Source organism: Microchirus variegatus, assembly GCF_963457635.1.
Source record: "Microchirus variegatus genome assembly, chromosome: 2".
Taxonomy (NCBI): Eukaryota; Metazoa; Chordata; class Actinopteri; order Pleuronectiformes; family Soleidae; genus Microchirus; species Microchirus variegatus.
The window spans coordinates 23,171,098-23,195,906 of record NC_139803.1 but is presented as its reverse complement, the minus strand read 5'-3'; the positions used below and the strand labels follow the sequence as shown (position 1 = coordinate 23,195,906).

The following is a 24,809-nucleotide window of genomic DNA, read 5'->3' as shown; positions in this document are numbered from 1 at the left end:
AGTCACAGCTGAAATAGCATTCACCATGTACCGCTCTTCTTTTGTTTCTGTCTCTCCCTCACACACGTGTCCACAGGGGAGCGCCAGGAGTGGATGGAAACTCTTCAGTCAGCCGTGCACCCCCCTGCCTCTGGCTCCCAGAAGCCTTCCGACAGCCTCTTCTACGCTTCCTCCACAAACAAGCGAGGTTTGCTGGAACTGCGCGGTTACAAAGGCAGAGTGCTGGTGTCCCTGGCGGGGAGTAAAGTCAGGCTCTGCAAAACAGAACAGGTACATCCAACACCACTGGGACTTCCTCTCTGCAGGATGACAGTTTCCTGTTTGAAAAAAAAAAGGGGGGAAGATGATAATCACAGCCTATTTGAAGCAGATGAGGCAGCGATGATAAAAAAAAAAGGAATGAGATGTTCATACATGTGCGATGCACAAAGTAAATATAGGCTTATATTTGTGAAAATACTTCTGGGGTTTCAGGTGCAGTATTCAGTATTTTTGATGCCGACAACCAGATGGCAGTAAGAAGGAATAGCTGGCTGTTACCAACGTATTGGTGCAACTTTATCGACAAGACATGCAAGCACAGCCATAAAAGTCAAACTTTAAATGTAATATATTGATTTCAAAACAGGGTAATTCTTGTTACAGTAGAATGCTATCAGGCATTTAAACCACACAATAAATAAATGAATAAGATGGATGAAAGTACAAGGTAGATAGTAAATATCACAGCTCTAATGAGAAGATGGATTGAAAACGTAAAAGCATAAATGCAAGTGTACTCAATCTCAAGTCCTTACTATGCTTAGCGAATATAATAAGTGGGAGCAAAACATGAAGTGCAATCAGAATTAGGACAATCAGTAACGATTAAACAAATCAGGTTAAGTCGAGCCCCATTGAGATTTGATCACTTTCCGCCACTTTCCACCAGAACATGCTCTTTTGCACGACATCAATGTTGCCTTTAGTGCCACCTTTGAACCGAGTGCAGGCAGATTCTGAAGCGTCAGAGGAAACGCAAAACTGTCTTAGCTCGCTTAGCTGTCTTTTGCTAGGTTCCACATCCATCAACCATGGCCTTTCTGTGTGGAGTTTGCATGTTCTTGATGCAAAGATACACCGGTGACTTGTTGACGGAAGGCAGGCCTAAATCTTACGACCGGAAGTACAGACCGGTGGTTAGCAGAGCAGTGTCTGTCATCCTCACTGTGCAGCCAGAGTCGCTATACAGTTGCTAAAGTGATAGTGATGTGATGTTTGCTTTTAAATCAGCCACAGAGAGCACAAGCTTGTCCAATAGTTCTATTCGGGTTTGTAAGGTATACGTTAAACATTTAAAAGTGAAAGGTTTGTGCCAGTCTGGGAATATTTTCCTCACATCGTTGGATTAGCCGATTAGTGTTGGGTTGCCAGATGTACGATAACTGTCATACTTTTAACGTAATTTCACCCATGATTCATGATTGATTATTTCAAAAAAAGCCAATTGTACGATAATTTGGCCATTTCGTTGAACTCATTGCAAACCTTGATTGGGATTTGATAGCAACTAACCAATCAGATCAACACACCTGTCAATCAATCAATTGCCAGTTAGTTTTATTTCAGCAAATGGCAAAAACATATATATATATATATATATATATATTTTTTTTTTTTTTTTTTGAGTTAAATTTTAACTATTAAGTAATTTATGCACCGAATTATCGGCATTATTGTCTTATGCTCTTCTTTGTGTTTGCTGTAGGTGTTGATATATACTTTGGGAGTTGTCTGACTGTGAATATTCATGTGAAACATATTGGAGGCTGTTTTTACTGAGTTGCCTTTTCACCGTTCTGAGTTGCGTCCCTTCTGCAAAAAGCACTGGCACGGTGTGTAGATCTTTTGGCTTTTATTTTGAAGGTATGTTCTTGTGTGAGTTGACCGTGTGAAGCAATGGACGTTGCTGTCTGTTCAAATGACGAAAGTTCCTTGCTGATAGCGTAGTTTTGCTATTAACTGTAGTATTCTGGCACTTGTTTCAGTGTGTACGATAAAAATGTGTCGATCATTTCGGTGACAGTGTCGTCGATGTTAGCCTTGCTACGTGTAAAGTTAAATATTTGTCATCACTTTACACCACTCCATTCACAGTCTGTTAAGGTATAGTTGGTGGAAGTCACATGTTCTATGAATTGCTTGTACTGAGATTAGTTTGAGCAGCTCTGTTTTATATTCAAGCAGTCATTAGCTGTAACATCTATCCTGACATGACAGACATGAGTGACAGCTGATGACTATTTGGAGGACGTGTATGTCAAAGTGTGGACATGTATTTAATATGCCGCAGACGGATTGCAGTAATATGCAGTAATGTAATTCTCCTTATTGTTTTCGGAAACGCTGTCTGCTCTTTGTTTTCCCTAATTCCTTTTGAGTGGCGCTTTTGCAGTTATTACAATTTCTGCAAAAGAAACGGAAGATTGATGTGCGAGGGCGAGGAAAAAAAAAAAGAGAGTTGCACTCTGACTTGTGTGTGTGTTGCCTGCTTAAATTCGTAAAGTTAAGTACTGACTATCCATACACGGGCGTGGCAACGATCGATGGCTGTCAGCGTTTCTGTTATTTTGCGGACGTGAGCTGAAACCCACAATTGTCCCTGAACAACTGCAATTTGGTCCGACTGGATGCGAGCTGTCAGCAGCAGACAGGTGTCACAATGTTATTAGTATGCGAGGATCCTCTGAATACAACGTCTTGTCCGTTCGCATCTTTTTGTGAAGGCCCAGAACAGCAAGACGTGGAGGGAGAGAAGCAGCGAGCTGATGGTAAATGACATGATTCATAATTGACAAATGCACCGGTTTCAATTTGTCAAGGTCCAAAATATTGTTGTGAACACTATTTACAACAGTGTCTACTTTTTCTCGCATTGAATGGGAGCCTTGAGGGGGATGACTGACACTCAGTTTAATGTGGCCTCAGGTCAATCTTCCTTCATTTATACTCGCCATTACTGAATCTTTTGATTTAATGAGTGAATGCGTAATAGCAGGAGAGAAGCAGCTTATTTCGGCGAAGGCTTAAATGTGCACTTAGTTGGTTTATTATTGGTTTGTTTTTAAGAAACTTCAAAGAAAACTTGGTCAGTATTATCAATGTAATCAGTGAATATTTATACAGTTGTAGTAACCTTTCAGAAGTTTTAATTATGTTCCTTGTTTCTTTTTTTAAACACGGTATTTAAGCTATTTTAATGAGCCAATTTTCCTATGAAGCCAATTTGTATGCGAGGACCTTCTGAAATTTAAATAGACCACCCCTGCTTCAGAGACCATGTTCTAACTTGCAATAAGAGAAAGATGGCAGAAGAAAAAAAACCTGAAGTTTACTAAACTTGCACTTTGCAAGTTTTTTGTTTTGCTCTGTCCGTCATCTGAAAATGAGCTCTGTCAAGCAATATCAGACCTGAATGAGGGAGTGTTTGTGTGTATAGCAACAGGGCAGGGACTTTCTTTTTTGATTAGTAGAATTCACTTGTGAAACTTTTATCTCGTTGCTTCTTCGTGTTTTCAGTCATACTCCATCCTGCTTGCAGTGGTCTCACTTTACTTGCGCAGTGTTGCTGTTGCTTCCATCCGTCCGTCTTCGTGGAAAACAAATCACTTCCTGTGTACAGCAGGGGAATTTTGCCAGCCGGCACAAGAATTATTTCCTTTACTATACTAAGAAGTGTGTCTGGAATGGATGTCAGGGTCCGACCACATGGAAATTGAGTTTTTCCTACTCTGGGAAACGTTTTCAAAATTCCAAGCGCCGCCCTCACTTTTCCGTATAGAAAGCATATACGCTACTTTAGGAAAACGATGACATCATATTCCCAGCTGTCTCTCTCTTGAATGAATGAAAAGTAACTGAAGTCATCCTGAAAAGACGCTAGATATCACAATAACACGTCCTGTCTTTAGCGATTTCACACAAGGGGGGTTAACCAAAAAAAATGTGGAAACGTAAAATAAAGGGAGGTGAAAACAACCTATTCTCAGAGACACTATTTATACTTGAATAACAATTCTGCACATTTCCTTCCTTCCTTAGTATTTAGGTTTATGATAGAAAGTTGCTAGATTTGATGCTAGTCACTTTTTTGGTAAATAATACATTTTAAAAATAGTTGCAGAGGGTCTGTAAAGTTGCTAAATATGCAACTATAGTGTTTCGAGTCCTTTTGCGGGCGTTTCATGTGGACGGAGGTATTTCCTGAAACTACGCCATGTTTATGGGGACGTTTTGAAAACGTATTCTGTAGTGAAATCCAGTTTCGGGCGGGTTCGTCTCAATTTTTTTTTCAGACTTATGCGTAATATATCCATATTCTGCCAATAAACCCTCCTAAATGTTACCTTACTGGACCTTTAAGAAAATATTTGGAAGAGTTTAAAGCTTCTTGGAGATGGATTTCTTTTTTTGAACAATGGTGTAAAAAATGCCATCTGTCCAGGATACTTTTCCCTGCTGACATTGGGATAGAACGACTTCTGACTCAGTGTTTTACTGCCATAAATTTTTTGGCGACTTTTCAGACACAGCTTAATAAATCCTGACCATTCATTTGCTTTAGTCGTGGTTGTCACGCTTATAAGAACACTTTTACTACCTTCATTTTTAACACGGACTACAAAGTTGTGGGATATTTTACTTGGGGGATTAAAGTGTCAAATTAATAAGTTGCCTGTAGTGATTTGTTTTAATCAATTATCACTCTTTTTCACACCTTGCATGTGTTTTTCTAAAGCTGTGAAACACAGGAAAGATACTTCTGCTATTTTCATTTGGCTACAGCAGCAAGACGACCAATCCAACATTGAAAGATAGCAGTTATGCGAATATTTATTTCCTGTATTTGTGAGCATTCCACTAATTTCTATCCCTGCTTGGTTCTCATTTTCACTTTGCTCACTCCTGTGGATTTGTTGTTTACCGTTCATTATTTCCTTCATTAAGGCGACCGAACGTCTTCGTTAGAATTCTCTTTTGGGTTATCACTGCTTGTCAGCACATTTTCACGTCCCCCATCCTAGATTATGCAGGTGTGCATTTTGCACGGAAGAAGGAATAAGATGAGAGATCAGACAGAAACAAAGGAAGCGGAGAGATGAAGAGGAACGGACGGCGCATGCAAAGGGTCGCATGAGTGAGAAATGAGCGTTGGTAGTTTATAAGAAAAGGAGAGTGATTGAGAGCAAGAGGGAGGTAGAGCGTTGCCCCGTTCAAGTTCAGCGGAGTGGAGTATTTAATCTAACATGATGAACGAGCTATTGGAAACATCATCCTCCCAGCTCCTCCTTTACAGCACCCCGCCCCATTTCTCACGCACTGCAAGCCCTGTGATGGAGCTGTGTTTAAGGTCATTTAAACACAAAAGGTAAAGAAAGACAGACGGAGCGCAAAGTGTGTCACAGAAGACGCATTTACTCCCGAGAACGATCAGCCTGCCTATCGCCCTGGATAGGCTGATCCGCTACAACCGGAGCAACTTGTTTCATGCGGTATCATCTCATACATCACAGGTGTTATCTGGTTTGTCTTCACCGCGGCGGCTGATTGATTGTTTGTTGGGCGGCCATATTTCTCGCTGTCGTCTTGTATGTAAACCATCTTCCGCACAGACTTGGCTTCTCATTGGCTGAATGGGGGAGGAAAAGAAAAATGCTTACCAGATATTATTTTTCTCTCTATTTCCCTTTTATTTCCTCCCTGCTTGGCAAACGTTACACATACACAGTACAGCCTCCTCTGTTGGAAAGGTATTCTAAGTATTCAATAAAAGCGAGACTGAGGATTTAATTAATCTCTGCTTTAATTAAATTTCTTTCTCATTTTGCTTTTCGCAAGATCTTCTTTGCAACGGTTAGCAGCATCCTAAGACTGCGGGGCCATTTTGTTGAATTTGTGACTCAGCAGGCCCCTCTCTTCCTTCTTTAATCATTCCTGACACAGCTCAAAGAGTCATTTTAAAATACCGTTGCTAATATTTGGTATGCATTGAGTGCATTTTTTCTCTACACTCTTAGAAATAAGTGTTCCAAAAGGGTTCTTCTACAAGGGCTGAGGTTCTACATGGAACCATTTGCTTCTGAAAAACCCTTTCCCGAAGAAAGGGTTTTTCAATGCTTCTTGGCAACACTAATGGTTCTAGTAAGAACCATTTTGATCCAGAGAACCCTTTAAAACCCCTTTCCTGAATAGAGTTTTATAAGGGTTCTTGGTAGAACCTTCCAAGAGGGTTCGGAAGAAGCCGAAGAACCTTATATGGATGTACTTAGCACTTTTATTTCTAAGTGGACTTGGAGGCAGCAAACCATACCCATATTATAAAGCAGGTATGATATTCATATTTGTGGTTTCGCTTAGTGAGAAAAGCCAATATTTGAACATTTAAAATCTAGTGCCACTTTTACCTGTTTGGATCTAAACCAAAGTCCAGGTAGGTAGGTTTGAAGGTGGGTTGGGATTGTCCTTTTGGTTTCGTTGCACTACATTTGAACTCCAAACAGTGTATTAAAATCAATAGAATGTAAGCATCCATGGGTTGTTTTTACAAAAGTGATTGTTGCTGTTGAGGTCGGTCAATGTTTCGTTTTTAATTCGACTCTGGGGGGGTCGATGCTTTTCATGCTTCGTTGCTATAAATCGTTTATTAGCGCACGTTTGGAAAGCATTTACAAACTTTACCCTCAACATTCATGTGATTCATACGAACCTCCAACCAGCTTGGAGCTCCACTCTAAAGTGGAGCTTTATTTTTGCCAAACCCTGTAACCATCGCAGCTTGACTCGCCCTGAAGCAGCAGTCTGACTCATAAAGCCTTTATAGCCGTGTTCCACATGCACAGTAAAGTTTTATGAAATATTTTTGAACAAAATGTGATGGAGTGACTTTCACTGGCTGCCAGTTACATTTTTAGGGTCTCTCCACAATGCCGAACTTGTTTTTTAGATATATTTCAAGTCTATGCATGTGTCTCTCTTTCCTCAAAGAGGATGCACATTAATCACTTTATCTTCAAGTTTGTCTGTCTTTGGTCTTCATTATGTTTTTGTGTGTTTTTTCCACATCTCTCTCGTCCACTGCTGTTGTTCACATGTCCTCACCAGCCATGGCCTCCCTTCTTCACGACCTGATGTTTCAAATAATCAAAAGTCTTTTGTCTACATTGAGTGTGCGCTCTTTTCACTTCACCTACCCCCTCAGTGAGACCATCTTACCCAGCATGCTTTGAGAGCATCTTAAGTGGTTGAGTGGAAATGGAATTGGACATAGAAGCAGAGGCTGCCTCTGTTTGCCTGGCTTCTTTTAGAACTCATTGTGACTCTGGAGTAAATGACTCGTGCAATACGAGCCTGGAAAGCTTTGAAAATACATTTTAATTGGTTGCATAGCTTGAATATTTACAGATGGTCTGCTGCTCAGCACTGACCTGGTTAAGGTTATTTATTGTAGTCATTAAGAGAAATCGAAATATGTTTGTTTTTTACTTAGTTTGTGTATTTTTTTTTGTGGACCGCCTTTGGCCGAGGCTATCCGCTGATAGCCAGTTACTTATTACTTGCTCAATTATTTGCCCTCATTCCCCAAGGGAAAAACATTAGAAAGGAAAGAAAAAAGTCCGTCATGGTTATACGATAATATCGTATAACCATGACGGACTTTTTTATTTCCAAATTTTCTTTTTGTGTTTTTGCAAATTTTCTTCTCGTAATATATTATATTACGAGAAGAAAATTTGCAAAAACACTATTCATTACAATATTAAATGCTATTATTTGAGATGAGATGAGAGTGAGATGAGAGTAGTTTTGAAGTATAGTTACGTGTGACAAAGTAAACAGATGCTCTTCAATTTTAGTTCACACAATTCGGATTAAATCTACAACATGACAGGTTTCTCAGTTGAGCTGCGTTTAGATTCTTCCATGTCGAAGGCAACCGTGTTGCATGGGCTTGCGTTTGACCGCAAACTATACAAGATGTCCCGCCAAAAAGATTCAGAATTGAATTCCATGGCTCAAAAACCCATCAAACCCAGCAGTTTGATGGAAAAAATGCTCCTTGTCCCCACCTGACCCTGTGCTGCCGCTGTATACATTCAAATCCTCCCTCAAGTCAGGTCTTGTCTGGTCTGATAATGCTCGACTGCCTGTTTTCAGATGAGGGACGCAGCATACTACATGATGTTACATCATTTGTGTTCACGTAAATCACTTAAAGGCGCCATATACAACAATGTGGCCAAAAACGGTTACTACACTCAAATTTATACTTTTAGGTTTTGTTTTCTCCACCATTGTAGCTCAGACGTAACTGGAAACCTGTGGTTGCTCGGCAGCTGAGACTCTACTGACTGCAATGATTGGTAGACGGCGGTAGGTGGCGCCACATGCCAAAACATGATTTCAAAACATAAACATGATCATCATCATGATGATGATGAGTCTCTGTGGCGTATTAACAGGATTTTAGGGCCAGTTGCTTTAGATTTATTACATAATGCTCCTTTAAAGTTACACACTACAATTTTTTTTACAATTTTCAATACAGCCAATCCTGTCTGTGACACTTTTGGCTGGGCCAGCTACTAGTCAGTAGCATCCAAGCTGTGGAGCCTCTTGTGGAACAGTCCTTCGCCATAGCCAGTGTCCACAGATGCTGATAGATTGTAAAATGTGCTATCAACGCCAATTAATTGGCTAAAACAAATAGAATCCAGAAAGAAAAATAACATATGGACATTTGCCAAAGGGCTTACTTGTCTCTGCCCCTGTTAGTGCCATTATTGCTACCTACCCTTTGGCTGATGTAATTGGGAGAGTTATTTTTACTTCTAATGCCTTTTCCATCCCTCCTCCTCTCCATCCTTGGTGGATTAATTGGAGAGGGCAGGAGGCCGCGGCACATATCGTGCGGGTAACGAGTGGCGAGGGCTGGACGGCGGCTAAAACTCGACGCTCTAATTGGCTGCCTGAGTGGGATGAGGGTCATTAGGTATAGGTGACTGCCTTGGCCTCTCGTCACTCTCTCACATGTGCATACAGACAGGCGGAAGCGCTCATGCATGTGTGCGCACATGCAACGCAGGCACTTTCCTCACTCCTAACACACCCCATGCGTATGCAACCGAACAATTATGCTATAGCATTTGTAAACCATTTGTCTTTCTCTGTTGGAATTACTGCCACAGCAGAGTGAAGATCCTCGGGGCTGCGCTAAATGGTTAGTGTCGGAATGAGCTTTGAATGAGGTCGGTTTGGACTCCATCACCCCAGTCCTCTCATTATCGCGTCATGCATCTCCAAACCTCAGAAGCTATAGAACTTGAAAGATCAATGACTGTGCAAAGTTATAATTGATAGGATGGAAAGGCGAGTTTCCGCCAAACCCTCTTATCAAAACTTTATCGCAAATGTCTCACTCTCAGCCTTTTGTGGTTATATATGTTTTAATCTTTTTTATCTGTAATGTCATCCCCCTTGCGCATAGTGTCTTAATTGCTCATAACGCTTCATAGCGTCTTTCCACACTTTCTGGCTTTCCTTCTATTCCACTGACTTTGCCTCAGTATCATTGTGCAGGAATAATTTAGGTTTCCACCACAGTCCTTGGAATTTGTCTGAATTAGTCTAATTGGGGCTAATGACTGTCAAATTAAGAGTTTGACACCTCCAACTGAACCTAAAGCAAAAAGATCAGGTTGGAAATCTTTGCAGCAGGCAAATATTTAAGTGAATCCTCCCTCCTTTTGTAATCTGCTAAATCTGGATGCAGGGAGAAGTTTGTCGCCAATTATCCTTAAAGAAATGTGACAGCAGTGTTCCCCTCACACGTTTTCTTGCACTACCAGTGCCATAGCAGGCCAAAAAAAGGCCTCATCAACAAAGATGGTGTTGATTTATCTTCTCGTCTTTGTTGAGTGTAATTAGTGTAAATTGTTTTGCTGGTGAAGAGCAGTCGGTGCCGGAAATGCGCACTTCTTTTTTTCCTTTTTTTTATTCCTTTTTTTTCATATCTGGCACAGCATGGCAGCAGTTGAAGCTCCTCGCCAAGGCTGTATATGTGATTCACTTTAGTGCACTGGCACAGATCCTGTTTTATTCTGGCTCCGTGCACTTTCTTTCTCTAAACTGCTCAGCTGACCCCTCACCCATCTCACCCACTCTCACTGAAGATAACCAAGACCTTCTTTTTGCACTTCAGTAATGGAATAAAGAGTCTATTTTTCTTTTTTTTGTAATGCTGGACACCAAGAGCTCTAGGCTATAGCAAAATAGCCTAAACTGCTCAGAGTATTGAGGAAGAAGTGGAGGAGGGAAGACTGGTATCTAACACGTGTATTTCAGAAATGGCTGAACCTCAGGTTGGGCTGGATTCACCAGATGTACTTTTGCCCTTGGCAGAGCTGATTCATATATTTATATACACACTCCATACAGCACAGTTTCATGCATACACAGGATTGTGTGTCATTTGGGATGAGGATGTCGCTATAGTGATGGCCTTTTTCTCTTTGTTTGCTCCTTAAGTATGTTAGATTTTATTGTGCCAAATGACATGAAAGTCCAGTGTGTGAAACTAGTTTTTAATGAGGTGACCTGTTGATCCCACCTTATTAGGGAGGGCTGCCAATTTGGCCAACAACAACAAAAAAAAAGGTCTTGAAATGTTGGCTTTTTAAGGCATCTAACATTTGAAGAGGACTTTTAGTACTTTCCCTTTTTTTCAGTATAGGCTTTAAAGATGTATGATTTAGTATTTATCAACAGAACATACGACCCATATGTATGTTTATGATGTACAGTAGTTTAAAATTAACAGTGTCTTGCTCTACATACAGAGTCGATGCAAATATTCTACTCCTACAATCTGAGGAACTGCAGCCATTGCTGAGGGTGAAAAGAAATGGCTCCTTCCTCATGAAATACACAGGCATCTGGAAATCATGTCACTAGCATAGTAGACACGACACCCAAGAAATAAAAAGGCACATAAATTATCCCGGGGTGTGTTTACACATTAGAAACTTGATGTACCAAGTCATATCAGGCTTGGTGTAAATACACAATTACACTAAGCCTGTAATATGTGCTTTAGGCAAGGGACTTATGTAAGGCTGCCATCTTGTTTTTGAACCAACTAGTGCAGTGCCCGTAGGAAGTATGTATTCCTATAGTGGGAGCTGAAGAAGATTTTTCAGTTATGGTAATGCATGATAAGGAACTGGCGTGTCACTGACAGTCACAACATCTAGCTACGGTAATGCTAATCGAAAATGAAAACATTTGCGTTTCGTCTAATGAGGTTGTACAGTGTTTGCTTTATGTTAAGCCTATGCTAATTGTAGCCTTGCTAGCTTACCTTTGGAAAAGGGTTTGCCAAGTTAGCCTTAACGTAGTAGCATGCTAATGCAAAATTAATATGTCCAAGCGTATTGATGAATCACCTCATCATTTCAATATAATGCCGCGTTCTGCGGTGGACCCGCTCCACACAGCGCAGCTGCTGCTGATGAGCCACTGCCTGCCTGGTGTAGCATGATAAATCAGTGAGAGTGCAGCATGATAAATCAGTGAAAATTAAAATTCCTCCAAAAAATTCGAAAATCAAGGTTGAACACCATCGGGCCATGCTCAACCCATATCCAAAGTCTTAGGGCTAATCTGACGAACGGTCAGCGAGATATGCCTGTCACAGACAGACAGACGCTCAGACGCAACTTGCTTTATAGATAGATTTGCCAGAGCCTGGATTTTGCAACTGCACTCTCACCACTGGATGTCACTAATTCCTACACACAATGCCTTTTAAAGAAACCCCTCATCTAAAGTCTGAAATACGAATGCCAGTTGATAACTTGTGAAAACTGAAAGTAATACAAAGATGATTCCATTGAAAATCCATGCATTGGTTGGTCTGTGGATCATAAAAAAAAAATTAAGCTACTGGAAAAAACAAACTGTTTTCAGCGTTTTAATTATAAAAATAGGTATTTTCTTAATTCCCTCAGCAGAGCAACATTACTCATTTCTGCCAAGCTAGGCTAATTTCCTCCTGGCTGCAACTCCCTACTTAACAGACGGGCATGAGAGTGCATCAATCTTCTTGTCTAACTTTATGAAAGAGAGTGAATATGTGGCTTATATTTGTGAGGAAAAAGTGTGATCAATCGCTGATGATTTATTGAAGTTAGCATGCTACTACCTCGCACTTAATTTTCATTAAACGTATGGCCCCTCCATTTTGTTTTTCTTTGTTTTTCCAGGACCACAGAGCGGGACTGGCGATCACCGACGTGGAACTCACTGCTGCCAATATTAGAGACATGGACCGCAGGGGCTTTGAAATCAACACACCCTTCAAAAACTTCTGGTACGTGCTGTACTATATTTTCCACTTCTTCTGCCATCACATTATTTTAGAGCTGTTAATGCTAAAATATATGGAACACAGCCAATGGCGCGTGATTTTATGCACGTTTAAGAGCGAAAAGTGCACTCTATCGCTGCATCATTCCACAAACATCATATTTACCACAACAAACCTGATTTATGTTTTATTGCACGGCATTTTTGAAAATTGTCTCCAAGTTTGCCAGCTGGCATTTTAATTTGCGCCTGTATTTGTGCTACTTCCTCTTCATTTTGACAATGACTAGATTTGTATTTCCTTCATCGTCATCACCTCTTTTACAGTCTGTGTTTACTGTCAGTGGGGAACAGAAAAAAGAATGGGAATGTAGTTACTCCTGTGAATTTTAAATTAATTTCTGTTTCATACATTTTTATGTTTCCTGTTGTGAATGAGTGGCACTTTAGTGTTTCTTGTAAATGGCAAGAAACAATGAGAGAACTCCAGCTTTAACACCAGCAGTGTGCATCATATTGTAGCAAGGTTTATTTGTCTCATTCTCTTCCCATTTCTGAGACATTGAAGATGTAGTAGCTACTAAACCACAACTAAAACCTTCGGAATTACCAAGTAGTAGTTTGGTTGCAATTGATGCGATAGTAATGATATACTTACAATTATTTTGTTGGATGTTGACGGAGAACGAGTTCCCGACAGACAGCAACTCTTCCGGCTACTTCCAGTCCATTGAGCTGCCACACAAAAATTCAGTAGCCAATCAGCAGACAGCTTCCTAAGGCCCTCCCACAAACAAAAAAAACATGGTGCAAAGAGCAAATTTAGGGAGTGCAAAGAACAAGTGAGGGAGCGCAAATAACAAATCAGGGAGCGAAAGAAAATATCAAGGAGTGCAAAGAACAAGTGAGGGAGCGCAAAGAACAAATCAGGGAGCGAAAGAAAATATCAAGGAGTGCAAAGAACAAGTGAGGGAGCGCAAAGAACAAGTGAAGTAGCGCAAAGTACAAATGAGGGAGTGCAAAGAACAAGTGAAGGAGCACAAATAACAAATCAGGGAGCGCAAAGAACAAGTGAAGTAGCGCAAAGTTCAAGTGAGGGAGTGCAAAGAACAAGTGAAGGAGCACAAATAACAAATCAGGGAGCGCAAAGAACAAGTGAGGGAGCGCAAAGAACAAGTGAGGGAGTGCAAAGAACAAGTGAGGGAGCGCAAAGAACAAGTGAGGGAGTGCAAAGAACAAGTGAGGGAGCACAAATAAGAAGTGAAGTAGCGCTAATAACAAATGAGGGAGCGCAAAGAACAAGTGAAGGAGCACAAATAACAAATCAGGGAGCGCAAAGAACAAGTGAGGGAGTGCAAAGAACAAGTGAGGGAGCACAAAGAAGAAGTGAAGTAGCGCTAATAACAAATGAGGGAGCGCAAAGAACAAGTGAAAGAGCGCTAATATCAAATCAAGGAGTGCAAAGAACAAGTGAGGAAGAGCTAATAACAAATGAGTGAGCGGAGAGAACAGGTGAGGGAGCTCAAAGAACAAGTGATAGAACGCAAATAACAAATGAGGGAGCGCAAAGAACAAAACAATATTTTGAATAATTAAATCGATGTTTTATTTACTTCTTAAAAAATGTTTGAAAATATTGACACAAATCTAATCTAAATCTACACAACCCACAAGAGCCGTATAACATATATACATCACATATATCTGTCCATGTAAAAGCAATTGAAGATGGCACGTTCTTAAAGGGCTGTCCCATTTCGTATAAGTGTAGATCACACTTTAACGAGCCCTTTGCACCTCACTTCACCTAAAACACACAGTGAATTATTCAGAATTATTTAGTGAAATTCACCTTTTTTGTTGTTTTTATTGTCAGATTGCTCATCCAAACGCACACACACTTGTGACGTGTTTCCCCCTCGGCGATGCAAGCCGGGAAACTAATGAGCGGGCAGGTCGCACAGTCAACATTCGCCTCTAATGAGACAAAGAGAATCTTCTCGCAAGTTTGTTTTGGGCTCCGTTTTGGTCTCGTTCTGCCATGTCAGAAACAGCCCTTTCGACCGCCGCTCACCTCCGCTGTAGGACGCACTCTACATTTGAACAGCGTTCTGTACAGGAATCGCTAATTATCGATCAGGATTCTTTTTTTTTTTCTTTTTTACTGAGGTCGCCCCATGGGAGGGAGCTTCATGCAGGTATCGCTGCCTCTGTAGGGCACAAAGCCTTTCAGGAGACTCCAGTCCCAGAGGGCCAACGATCAATGAGCGTGCTGCTTGTTTGTGCCGTAATGGCCCATTTAGAATACAACCGTCACAGCTGCCTGGGCAAAGCATGGCTTGTTTGTTCGTATGCGCTTGTTCACTAGTTTCTTTTTCATCCCTTCCTCTTTTTTCTTTTTTTTTCGCCTTGTGCAAAGACCTTTTTTTTTTGTACCTCATTCCTCTACCAGTCTGCTGTATGCCAGATCGATCTGTTTGTGTCAGCTCCCTTAATGGTCCCATCGTTTGGCAGCTTCGTTAATACGCTGGATGTAATTGCCATTTTGTGTGCAACAAAACAAAAAAAACTGAGTGGAATTAAAATGAGCTCAGGTCTCCTGAATTGTTTTGACGAGGTGATTGCTGAAATGGCCTTATTTTTGTCTTTTTGTGTGTGTGTGTGCGTGTGCGTGTGTGTGTGTGTGTGTATCAAATCGATCCGTTTCCCTGGGAGCGTTCTCTTACCTGCCCAAGGTGGGGATTAGTCAGAAAGTCATCTAATCGCTTTAAGCTGTGGAGACTCACTTTGGCTTTTCTGTTGTCTTGCTGCCATTAAATGGACAGAGCGTTCAGTCCACTGTGGTAGATACAATCGCTGACGTTTAAGGGGAGAGAGAGAATGACAATTTAGAGGCTGAGAGGAGAGATGTTGGTGTGAATAGAAAAAAAAAAAGGTGATGTACTTGGTCACAAAGCATTTTAAGTAAAGTGGAGTCGCAGGTTGATGGCACGGTAAAGGAAATCCATGTTTGTCTGGGTTGTTGACCCCCCCATGTTCAGACCTGTTATTAAAGGTCCAGTTTGTGAATTGCTGTTTTTTTTTACCCTTGAATGAGCCTTTTATGGTTATATCAGGAGTTGGGTCAGCTCTATGGAAACCACAGGTTATTATTTGTTTATTTGCCCACAATGGACACACTTAACATCTTCTATTGTATGATTTGAGTGGGAGAGATATCGGTCTATACCTAACACACAAATTCTCCAATAGATGTTCATTTCACTCACTGCAACTTAAAATGGGGAATTACGGTATTTTTTGATTTGGGCCTTATGTTTATAAATGTGAGTGTGTATGTGAATAGTACTCATAATTGGTCCAGTAGATCATCTTCCGTGACAATTGCTCAACTGACATCAGTACTTATAAATGAATTTATTTGTAGCTGCTGCCACAATATATAAGGGGTCATATTATAACCTAGTTCCCTGGTGTCCTAATGAACATCTCTGTGACATGCTTTGGTCAAAATACCAAAAGAATGAAGCACCACAGCAGTTCAAACACCCTGCCTTAGTAGTATCTCTTAAAAAAAAAAAAACTGAATGACATCAGCCACAGAGGCTACTGGGAGCTAACAGCAGTTAGCATTTGGAAAAGTGATAATTTGCAGGCTCTAGCAGGCACATTGTCGTCATATATAACATGTATCCACTGGACAGATAAATCCTCTGAGGATGGAAGTTTGTGTAGAACTCTGTGCTGCTCTGTGGAGCCAGGAATAGAACTTTTCGTGGATTTTCGGATACCGTTGCCCCTTGCCAGCACTCTCGTGTGTTTTACGGACAAAGCGGAGCTCCGCGAGACAACAATTCCTGGAATTTAGCGCCTTGTGAGGCACAATGAGCACGGAAGTCAACATCGCAACTCCTGTACTTAGACTGAGGAGGACCACAAAAACATGAGTCATCTTTTTTCACACTTTGCTGACTGATAGGCCCTCCAGAGTCCCAAATATAAGGATTTAAATGATTAAAAAGTTGATTTTGCGTAATATGGGACCTTTAAAACTTGTTGCAACAGCATAAGTTGGACTTTGATTCATCCCAGCCTGCCTCATCTCTCTTCACTCACTCTCTTTTCTCTGACCCTGTTGCGCGTGCACACACTTAGCTGATTAGATTAGAACACACACATATGCACCAACAGTAGATATACAGTATCATCAGTCATGAGTCAGACTCATCGCCTCATGAAAACCTGTGATGGCAACCTCCAAATGAAGCTGTTTACACTGCAGTATTTGGCTAAGCTGTTGTCTTGAATGTTATTATTTTACCATTATTCTTCCCTGAAAACCTCTTTGAACAGACTGAACCTCACCTTGGGTAAAATGTTTGATTGATAGAATTGTCTCTGTTGATTTGAATATTTGTCAGTGTTTTGACCTCATAGTTTTTTTTTTGACTTTTTGAATAACATTGGATTTAAGATAAATGGTCTCTCACTGCTTTTAGTTTAGCTGGCCCACACTGTTCGACATCAGGGTCAGTATCGAGGTCATTTTAATTATTCTCACATTCAAGCTTTTTTTTTTTTGTCTTCTTCAAGTAGTGATTTCTAAGTTTCAGGTGAACTGATTTCAAAAGAAATGTTGATTCTTCTTCTCTTAAATGTCATTAATCACTTGATATTCAAGTGTCATAATAAATAAATAAAACTTTTAATTAATAATACAAACCACTTTATACTTAATCTTCACACCATGTGCTCATTCATCATTTATGAAGAAGAATTAGATTTTCTGACCTTCATGCCATTTTTTTCAAAGTGCTGCACAGTAAATAGGATGAGCGACACAGCTGGGTGTAAACCCAGGATACAGTGGTGACCACAAGCGAGAATTTCACTGTGAAGTTTTTGTATTTGAAATTGGATTACCAAATTTTTTTTATGAAAAATACATTTTCATGAGTCGGGACTGGTTTTAGGTCCTTGGTGAATGGAAAACCCCGAAGCTTTTTTTCGTGAAGTTCCCACTTTGGCCAATTGAAGTTTGAATGTCATATATGCTTTTTAAATAGGGGGAAAAAGTGTGACATTTTTGGAAAACGTGCTGATTTGCTCTCTGGCTGAGAGTTAGATGACAAGATTTTAATTCCACTCACATGTCAACCTGTAGTGTAGCCAGGGGACTTTGCTTAGCACGAAGAATGTAGAGTGTGATTGTCACGCATAGAAAATAGAGCTAAAGAAATTACATTTATTGTATAAAAATTATATGAATCACTGTTTGAAACAACACAAATTGCAAAGGCTGCTGTTGAATTCTTCTGTGGTACTAAGTTTGCCTTTACTAAAGTGGTATTGCCAATTAAATCACAATATCTTTCAGATCTGATAGAAAATATGACCAAATGTCAGTTGTATTAAAGGTGACATATTATGCAAAATCAACTTTTTAATCATTTAAATCCTTATCAGTTGGCAAAGTGTGAAAAAACACGCAATCCCAATCACTCATTGGGACGTCACGATGCACTAAATTCCTGGAATTGTTGTCTCGCGAAGCTCCACTTTGTCCGTAAAACACGCAAGAGTGTTGGCAAGGGCAACGGTATCCGTAAACTGCAAGTCTAAAAAGTTGTATTCTTGGCTCCACAGTGCAGCACAGAGTCCTACACAAACTTCCAGCCTCAGATGATTTATCTGTCCAGTGGATACATATTACAGTTGTATTTAGTTATATATGATGACAATGTGCCTGCTAGAGCCTGCAAATGATCACTTTTCCAAATGCTAACTGCTGTTAGCTCCCAGTAGCCTTTGTGGCTGATGTCATTTCCTGTCCCTTTTGTCAAAAATGAGGAAAAACTATGTTTTTTATAGTCCAATTTTTGCCATGAAACCACCGGCAAATCCCTGTTCTGTAAATCATACAAGCTTTGTTGTTGAACTGAAAAGACACTCCGGATCTGTGGACAACTGTGTTCATTTCAGCTTTGATGACTTTACAGATAATGAGTGGAGTGGATTTCTATAGGAGCTCCGTAATTGCAGTTTAGAGAACATAGACGGGAGTAATGGGAGCTTGAAGCCTGTGTTTGTGATGGTAATTGACATGTACGGTGCAGTGTAGTGCATGAGATAAGCTTGTATGGTCAAAAATAACACATGTATTAATACCTGGAACTAAGGAGAACTTCCCCATGAATTACGTGTAGTTTATACAGTAGAAACTAGGATCTAATCAAAAGTGTTTGGTTTGTTAGAGATGGTTCAGGAATCTTCCTGGTGGAGGTGTCAGCGCTCCAGTCTTTTATTTCAGCTCATCAAACTCTACAACAGCTTGTAAAATCTCCGCGCAGTTTTTAACTCACTGCTACTCAAGCTCGTCTCTTTGCAGCAGTGCGACTTGAATATGTGTCTTGTTTAGTTTTGCTGCCTTTTTGTTGTGTTCTTATTCCATTTATTACTTTATCTTACAGGGACAATGTTCAGCTTCTTGGCTGCACCAGAGTTAACAAATGGGCTAATTACCTTTATGTTTTTCGTTGTCGTGGACAATAAGTTTGTCCTTCTGTTAGCAACTTCCAATCTACAGTTTTTGGCACGTCAATTTGAGTTTTTTTTTGTTGTTGTTGTGCGTATATGGCAGAAACCATTCCTGGTACTTACAATTCCTGGAACCATGCAGTTGAAATACACCTTCTGGCATATAATCAAAGCAATGGGAGTGTTTTCACTCCAGATTGTCTTTAATTCCCCCTCCCCCCTTTTCTTTTTTTACCACCTTTACTACTTGTTTGGCTTAAAAGCCGGAGTGTATTTCATGGCCTATAGTCTGACACATCTAAAAACTCTGCAGCCAGGGAACCTCCACATCCACTTCTGCTGCCTCCTGCCTTTTTGCCTCGCTTTGCTCCTCTGTGGTTCTGGAGGCCATGCTGCAGTTCAGCAGATGATGTGCGCAGTCATCTCTTTAGACGGGCCCCGGGCAGAGACCACTGGGCACGGAACAGCTGAACCCAATCAACCTATCGATCTGTGCCGGCTTGTTTGGGTGAAGCTGGCCCTAGTGCACATCCTCTGCTCCTGGTGAAAGCTTCCCCCTCCCCTCACTGTCTCCTTCCCTCCTCATCTTAAGTCGTACTTTACACCAGTCGCCAGGTTGCTATGGAGACCGGTGGTCCCATTTCTCCTTTCTAAGTGCTTCTTTCAGTCAAGCTCGGTCTATCCATTTTATATACTATGTCTGCCTCTGTTGTTTTCTCATCTGATGCCTTTGCCCACTTGAGCTCTCAGTGTACGCTTTAACTGATTTAGATGTTTTTAAAACCCTTTTCATACGTAAATGTCAGCCTGAAACTGACTTTGTAATATCAACACAGTCATTTCTCTATATCACTGCAGGGTCTCATAACAGCAGACACAAAGCTACCAAGTGTGGGTTTAAATCTGGGCTTTCAGGTTCTGCTTCACAAAACTCCAGACTCAATGGCCTTTGCTTTGTGGGCAGGAGAACTGTCGATTTGAAAAAGGTCATGTCCTGTAACAGTTTTTCAAAAATGTTATTATATATTATAATGTATCAGTGCAGACAAATGACACACCAGTAAACATCCTTGTTTAAAATTACGTACACATTTTTACCACCCCTAATATTTTCCTACACTGCTCAATCGTTCCAAATTACATGGCATGACTATAGAAAAAGAAGCTGATTCCAGATGGCTTTGCAGTTACCAGGTTACTGAAAATCTTGTAAACACATCGTTGCAATGATGTGTTGTAGGTTTCTATTAAAGGTCCCATGTTATGCAAAATCAGCTTTGTACACGCGAGAGTGCTGGCGAGGGCAACGAAATCTGAAAACCGGAAGTCCGCAAAAAGTTCTATTCTTGGCTCCACAGTGCAGCACAGAGTTCTACACAAACTTCCAGCCTCAGAGGATTTATCTGTCCAGTGGATACATGTTATATATGACGACAATGTGCCTGCTGGAGCCTGAAAATGGTAACTGTTGTTAGCTCCCAGTCGCCTCTGTGGCTGATGTCATTTCCTGTCCCTTAAGTTTCGTTTTACTTTTTTAAAAAAAAAAGAGATACTACTAAACAGAGAGTTCTGAACAGGGCTGTTTTGGCAGCGTGATTGAACTGCTTTGGTGCTTCATCCTTATGGTATTTTGACCAAAGCATGTCACAGACATGTTCATTCGGACATCAGGGGACTAGGTTAACTTGGAGAAATAGGGTATAATATGAGACCTTTAAGACTTTCCCTCAACTGGAAACAAGTGTCCACTATTAATCGTATTTTCTTGTAAATTTGTCCAATCACAACCTCACTAAGCTTCATCTCGGTGCACGACTTTCCATCCTTTCTCTTTCAAAGTGACACTGCTCTGAATACAGGTCGTTAAACGTTGTTTTTACCCTTTGTTTTTGATGCATGTCCAAACCGTAAATGGGTTATGGCTCTAATCTTTTTTCCATCACCATTTCTCAACTGTGCTGATTCTAATATAGAAATAATATCCTGGGAAAAAGACCTTGCCTTCGCAGTTAATAGAATTTAGTGGTGTAAGGTGAGACAGATTGCTCTAACTGCCCCGTTGTCCCTCCCCCATCAGTTCCACCAGATCTATTACAATGGCCCATCAGTACATATTCAGCAACCCCCTCTACCCCTCCAGTAAAACTTCTCCAAATACTGCACACACCCATAACCCTGTCAAGCGCCACTATGCTGTTTAATTTGCTCTCTCAAATCAAATCAATAACAGTGAGACATGTGTTTGGGGTGGCGGGGGGTGAAACAAAAAAAAAAAAATATATCGATTGTTGCAGCTTCACAGCCGAGTCAGAATGGGAGAAGGAGGAGTGGATTGAAGCGATCCAAGAATCGATCGCCGAGACACTCTCCGACTATGAAGTGGCGGAGAAGATTTGGTTCGACGAGGCCAACAGGAGCTGCGCTGACTGTCGCGCCGCGCAGCCGGAGTGGGCATCTGTCAATCTGGGCGTGGTCATCTGCAAGAAATGTGCAGGTAAGGGACAAACACACACACACACACACAAACACACACACACACACACACACACACACACACACACACACACACACACACACACACACACACACACACACACACAGTATATGCTGGATTTAGTTTGGCTGAAGTTTGCTTAGTGTCATCAAATCAGCAGAAAGCATCAGTGTGCTGGAATTAGCACAATTGCTAAATGACATGCGTAGTTCTAATGCAGGTATCACAGAACACAAACACAGAGGCAGAAAAAGCAGAGCTGCCTCGGTCAGTATTTATAGTGATGCAGACATAACCAACACACAGAAAGTCCAAAACTGAAAAATCAATCCCCTGCTTGCAAAAGAAACCCCAAAAACGCTCACACTCACGACAGCAGTGGAGACGCCCCAAGTCGCCATAAGACAATGGAAAAGGATTGTAGAGTTTTTGATAATCACCAGAAGGGAAAAGAAGCTGTAACTGTTGTTGTTGTTCATGGAGATCATGATTTGTTAATAAAAGCTAGGATTTGCTGCTAATTACAGGAAGAAACAAGACAAACTTCAGAGATTCTTTCTTTCAGCTTCAAAATGTCACGTTAACTCAACTGATAATCATCATCTTCTCACTTCAAACTTCAGTCTTCATACTGAAACCATGTAACAAAACAAGTGATGTCAGTCTTTAGAATTCACTTTATCAATTTCAACTGATAAAATGTAACATTTTAATAGCAACAACACAAAAAACAAAGTTGCTTAACCCTTAGAGCACAGAGCATTTTGGCTGCTTTTACTATGTTAAAGCGCACATACAGAGGGTGTGAGAATGTGCAGTATAGAGTGTCTTATATCCTTTTTTTCAGCACAAGCTATGAATAATATGATACAAATAAAAACAAAAAATACAATAAACACACAGGCAAAAAGTACTTTTTATAATAGTATGTAGTGATTTTTTCATTTCGGATTGAATTTATGAAATTTGGAAATATGTCAAAGTCTGCAAGACTCGTTTTTATGAACAAAAGGAAAAGGACAAAGTGTCTTTTTATTGACTTGCACAATTATTGCTACTCCTGCAATACAATGCATTATTCCCGCTGCAATTTTAGAACTTATCATTTTCCAGTGCAGTTTTTTTAAAATATAAAAAAATACAGAAGGATTGCAGGTCTTTATCTGAAAAAGTACTTTATTCTTTAGTTGACCTGCTCACAGCTCATTGAACAGAAATTCACGTGGGCTATAAAACAAAAGGCGGCGCTGATTAAACTGTATGAGCAAGACTTAAAAACATGCTAAAAAGCATGTCAGTTCTTCATCCTTAATCTGTATGTGTGGTGTGCTGTTTGCCAGGGTGTGTGTACTCTGACCCAGAGGCTCTTCTTCTATAAGATCTCAGGTGATAAGCTACTTATGGGAGCTGGTGGTGTCTGGCCTCTGGACTCTCTAATCTGTTTGGCTGTGCTGGATGTCACAGATGAAATGACAACAAAGATTAAGCCACGGTTGGGAACTTGGGGAATCCCAAACTGATATTTGACCCGCCAAACATGATTAAAGAGACATGGCAGCCGTGCTCGATGTGGAGAATGTTCGGGGTTGTGTGCGGTGTCTTCGTTCTTTTTCTTTTTTTTCCCCCCCTATACTCTTGCATGCTACTCTACGCTCCCTCCTCCCTCAGATCTCCTCCAAGCTCGAGATTTGTCATAACTTTTAATACCATCCTTCACCTCACCTCTGCAAAAGTCCATGTAATTGGTACGCATCATATATCCGACATCCCTTTTCAAACACCCTTAAATGATTTCATTTGCAGGGGTGTTTTAATATTACATTTTCTCGAACGTGCTATGGGAGAGAGACGGGGTGAATATCTGCAATGAGGAAGCTGTCCTCACACTGTGCTCCCCTTAAACTAGGCGGTGGTCCATTTGGAATACCAATGAGTGCTAACGCTTTTAATTAGCACTCTCATGTCATGGACAATAAAGAGAAATGCTGAACAAGAGGAAGAGGGAAGAAGTAATGAGATGGCTAATGGTAAAACTGATCCCAGGCTTTCCTCTTCTCTTGCCAAGATGGAATGAATTTTAATAGTCCTGCAGCCCCACTTTCTGTTTAAGAGCTAAGTTTAAATGGTAATATTCTCTCTTTATGAACTCGTGAAGGGTTGAAAGTCAGTTTTCTTAATATAGAAGGGTTTTATTTTTAACATTGGAAAACAGACAAATTGCATCAGAACCGAGATAATTCAACGACATGGGTGTTTCTTCCGCAAAATAATGTGCTCTATATGAGGCTAAAGCAATGCATCGCTGTGTTTTCTGAGAGACATGGCATCTCACTGAGCACCACATTTGATTTCTTTTATATCAATCAGTGAAATAATATATATATATAGAGTAAAAAGTGGTGTGTATTAAACCTGCATATACTGATATTTTAGCCAACAGTTAATAACACGACAAAGTGTGCACATGGAACTGACATAAACGACAACCTTGAACATTATCTGGTGCTAAAACAAGTGCTTTTTTAAGACATTTAGCTGGCATGGAGGAAGCAAGTGACAACTGGTAGTGATGTCACTCAAAATAATCTGAACTCATCGAAATCTACCTGGTGCCATGTTTAGGTTTTGCAACCAGAAGTTCAGTTGCTTCACCGGCAACCAGGCTCCCATTGGACAGTGCCAGCCGTCAATTACACTGGTGTCCACTCATGTGCGCTGTACTTTCTATTGTCTATTTCCTTCTAAATAAGACAAGAGTTCATGCTCTATTAGAGAGGAATTGATTCTAGTTATTGGTATCATTAAGTTATCATGAGAATGTTAATTGACATTGTAACCTCCCTTTAAAATGGTCTTCTTTTAGCAACCACTGTAGTTGCCCCCTTGTGGCCATTCAGCATATTACCACTTCTGGGTTGGCTTCAGCGGTGAAACTCGAGGCTGCATCGATTTTATTATATTCAGTTGTTTTTGTTTTGTCACACCTAACAATTTTTAAACTCATTCATATTTTTAAAGCCCTGTTTTGGTCTCCACCAATTCCTGGGTTACACATCAATAATTTTCCCTCTACGGTATGTGCTCTTGCAAGTTGTTTTGTTTCCACTTTTATGCCGGGCGGTTACCTACAGAGCAAATAAAAGGTTTGGCATTTGGCTTTTACTGAACAATTTCGCTGTTGGAGAAAGAGTCCAAACAAAACCTGCGGGGAGAAAACCAAAGAAATACGCGCATAAAGTCCCAGAGAACTGCTGAATCTCTCATCCATTGGAACTTACCAGATGGGAAGACATTGCTTCAAATACTGGAGGCCACTTTTCACATGTCTAATTGCAATAAACTACTTTAAACCAAGGTGTAATATCTAGATAGGTCC

At 40.6% G+C, this 24,809-nt stretch overlaps 1 protein-coding gene across 1 annotated transcript in view; it reads left to right on the top strand.

Annotated features, from left to right (window-relative positions):
* arap2 (ArfGAP with RhoGAP domain, ankyrin repeat and PH domain 2) overlaps positions 1-24,809 on the top strand; it is a gene marked incomplete at both ends in the record, with an annotated part of 129,342 nt that overhangs the window by 32,478 nt on the left and 72,055 nt on the right. Inside the window, 3 exons of the mRNA XM_083905708.1 lie at positions 77-270; positions 12,300-12,406; positions 21,234-21,433. Coding sequence (XP_083761834.1) covers positions 77-270; positions 12,300-12,406; positions 21,234-21,433 — 501 coding nt within the window. The remainder of the gene's footprint in view (positions 1-76; positions 271-12,299; positions 12,407-21,233; positions 21,434-24,809) is intronic.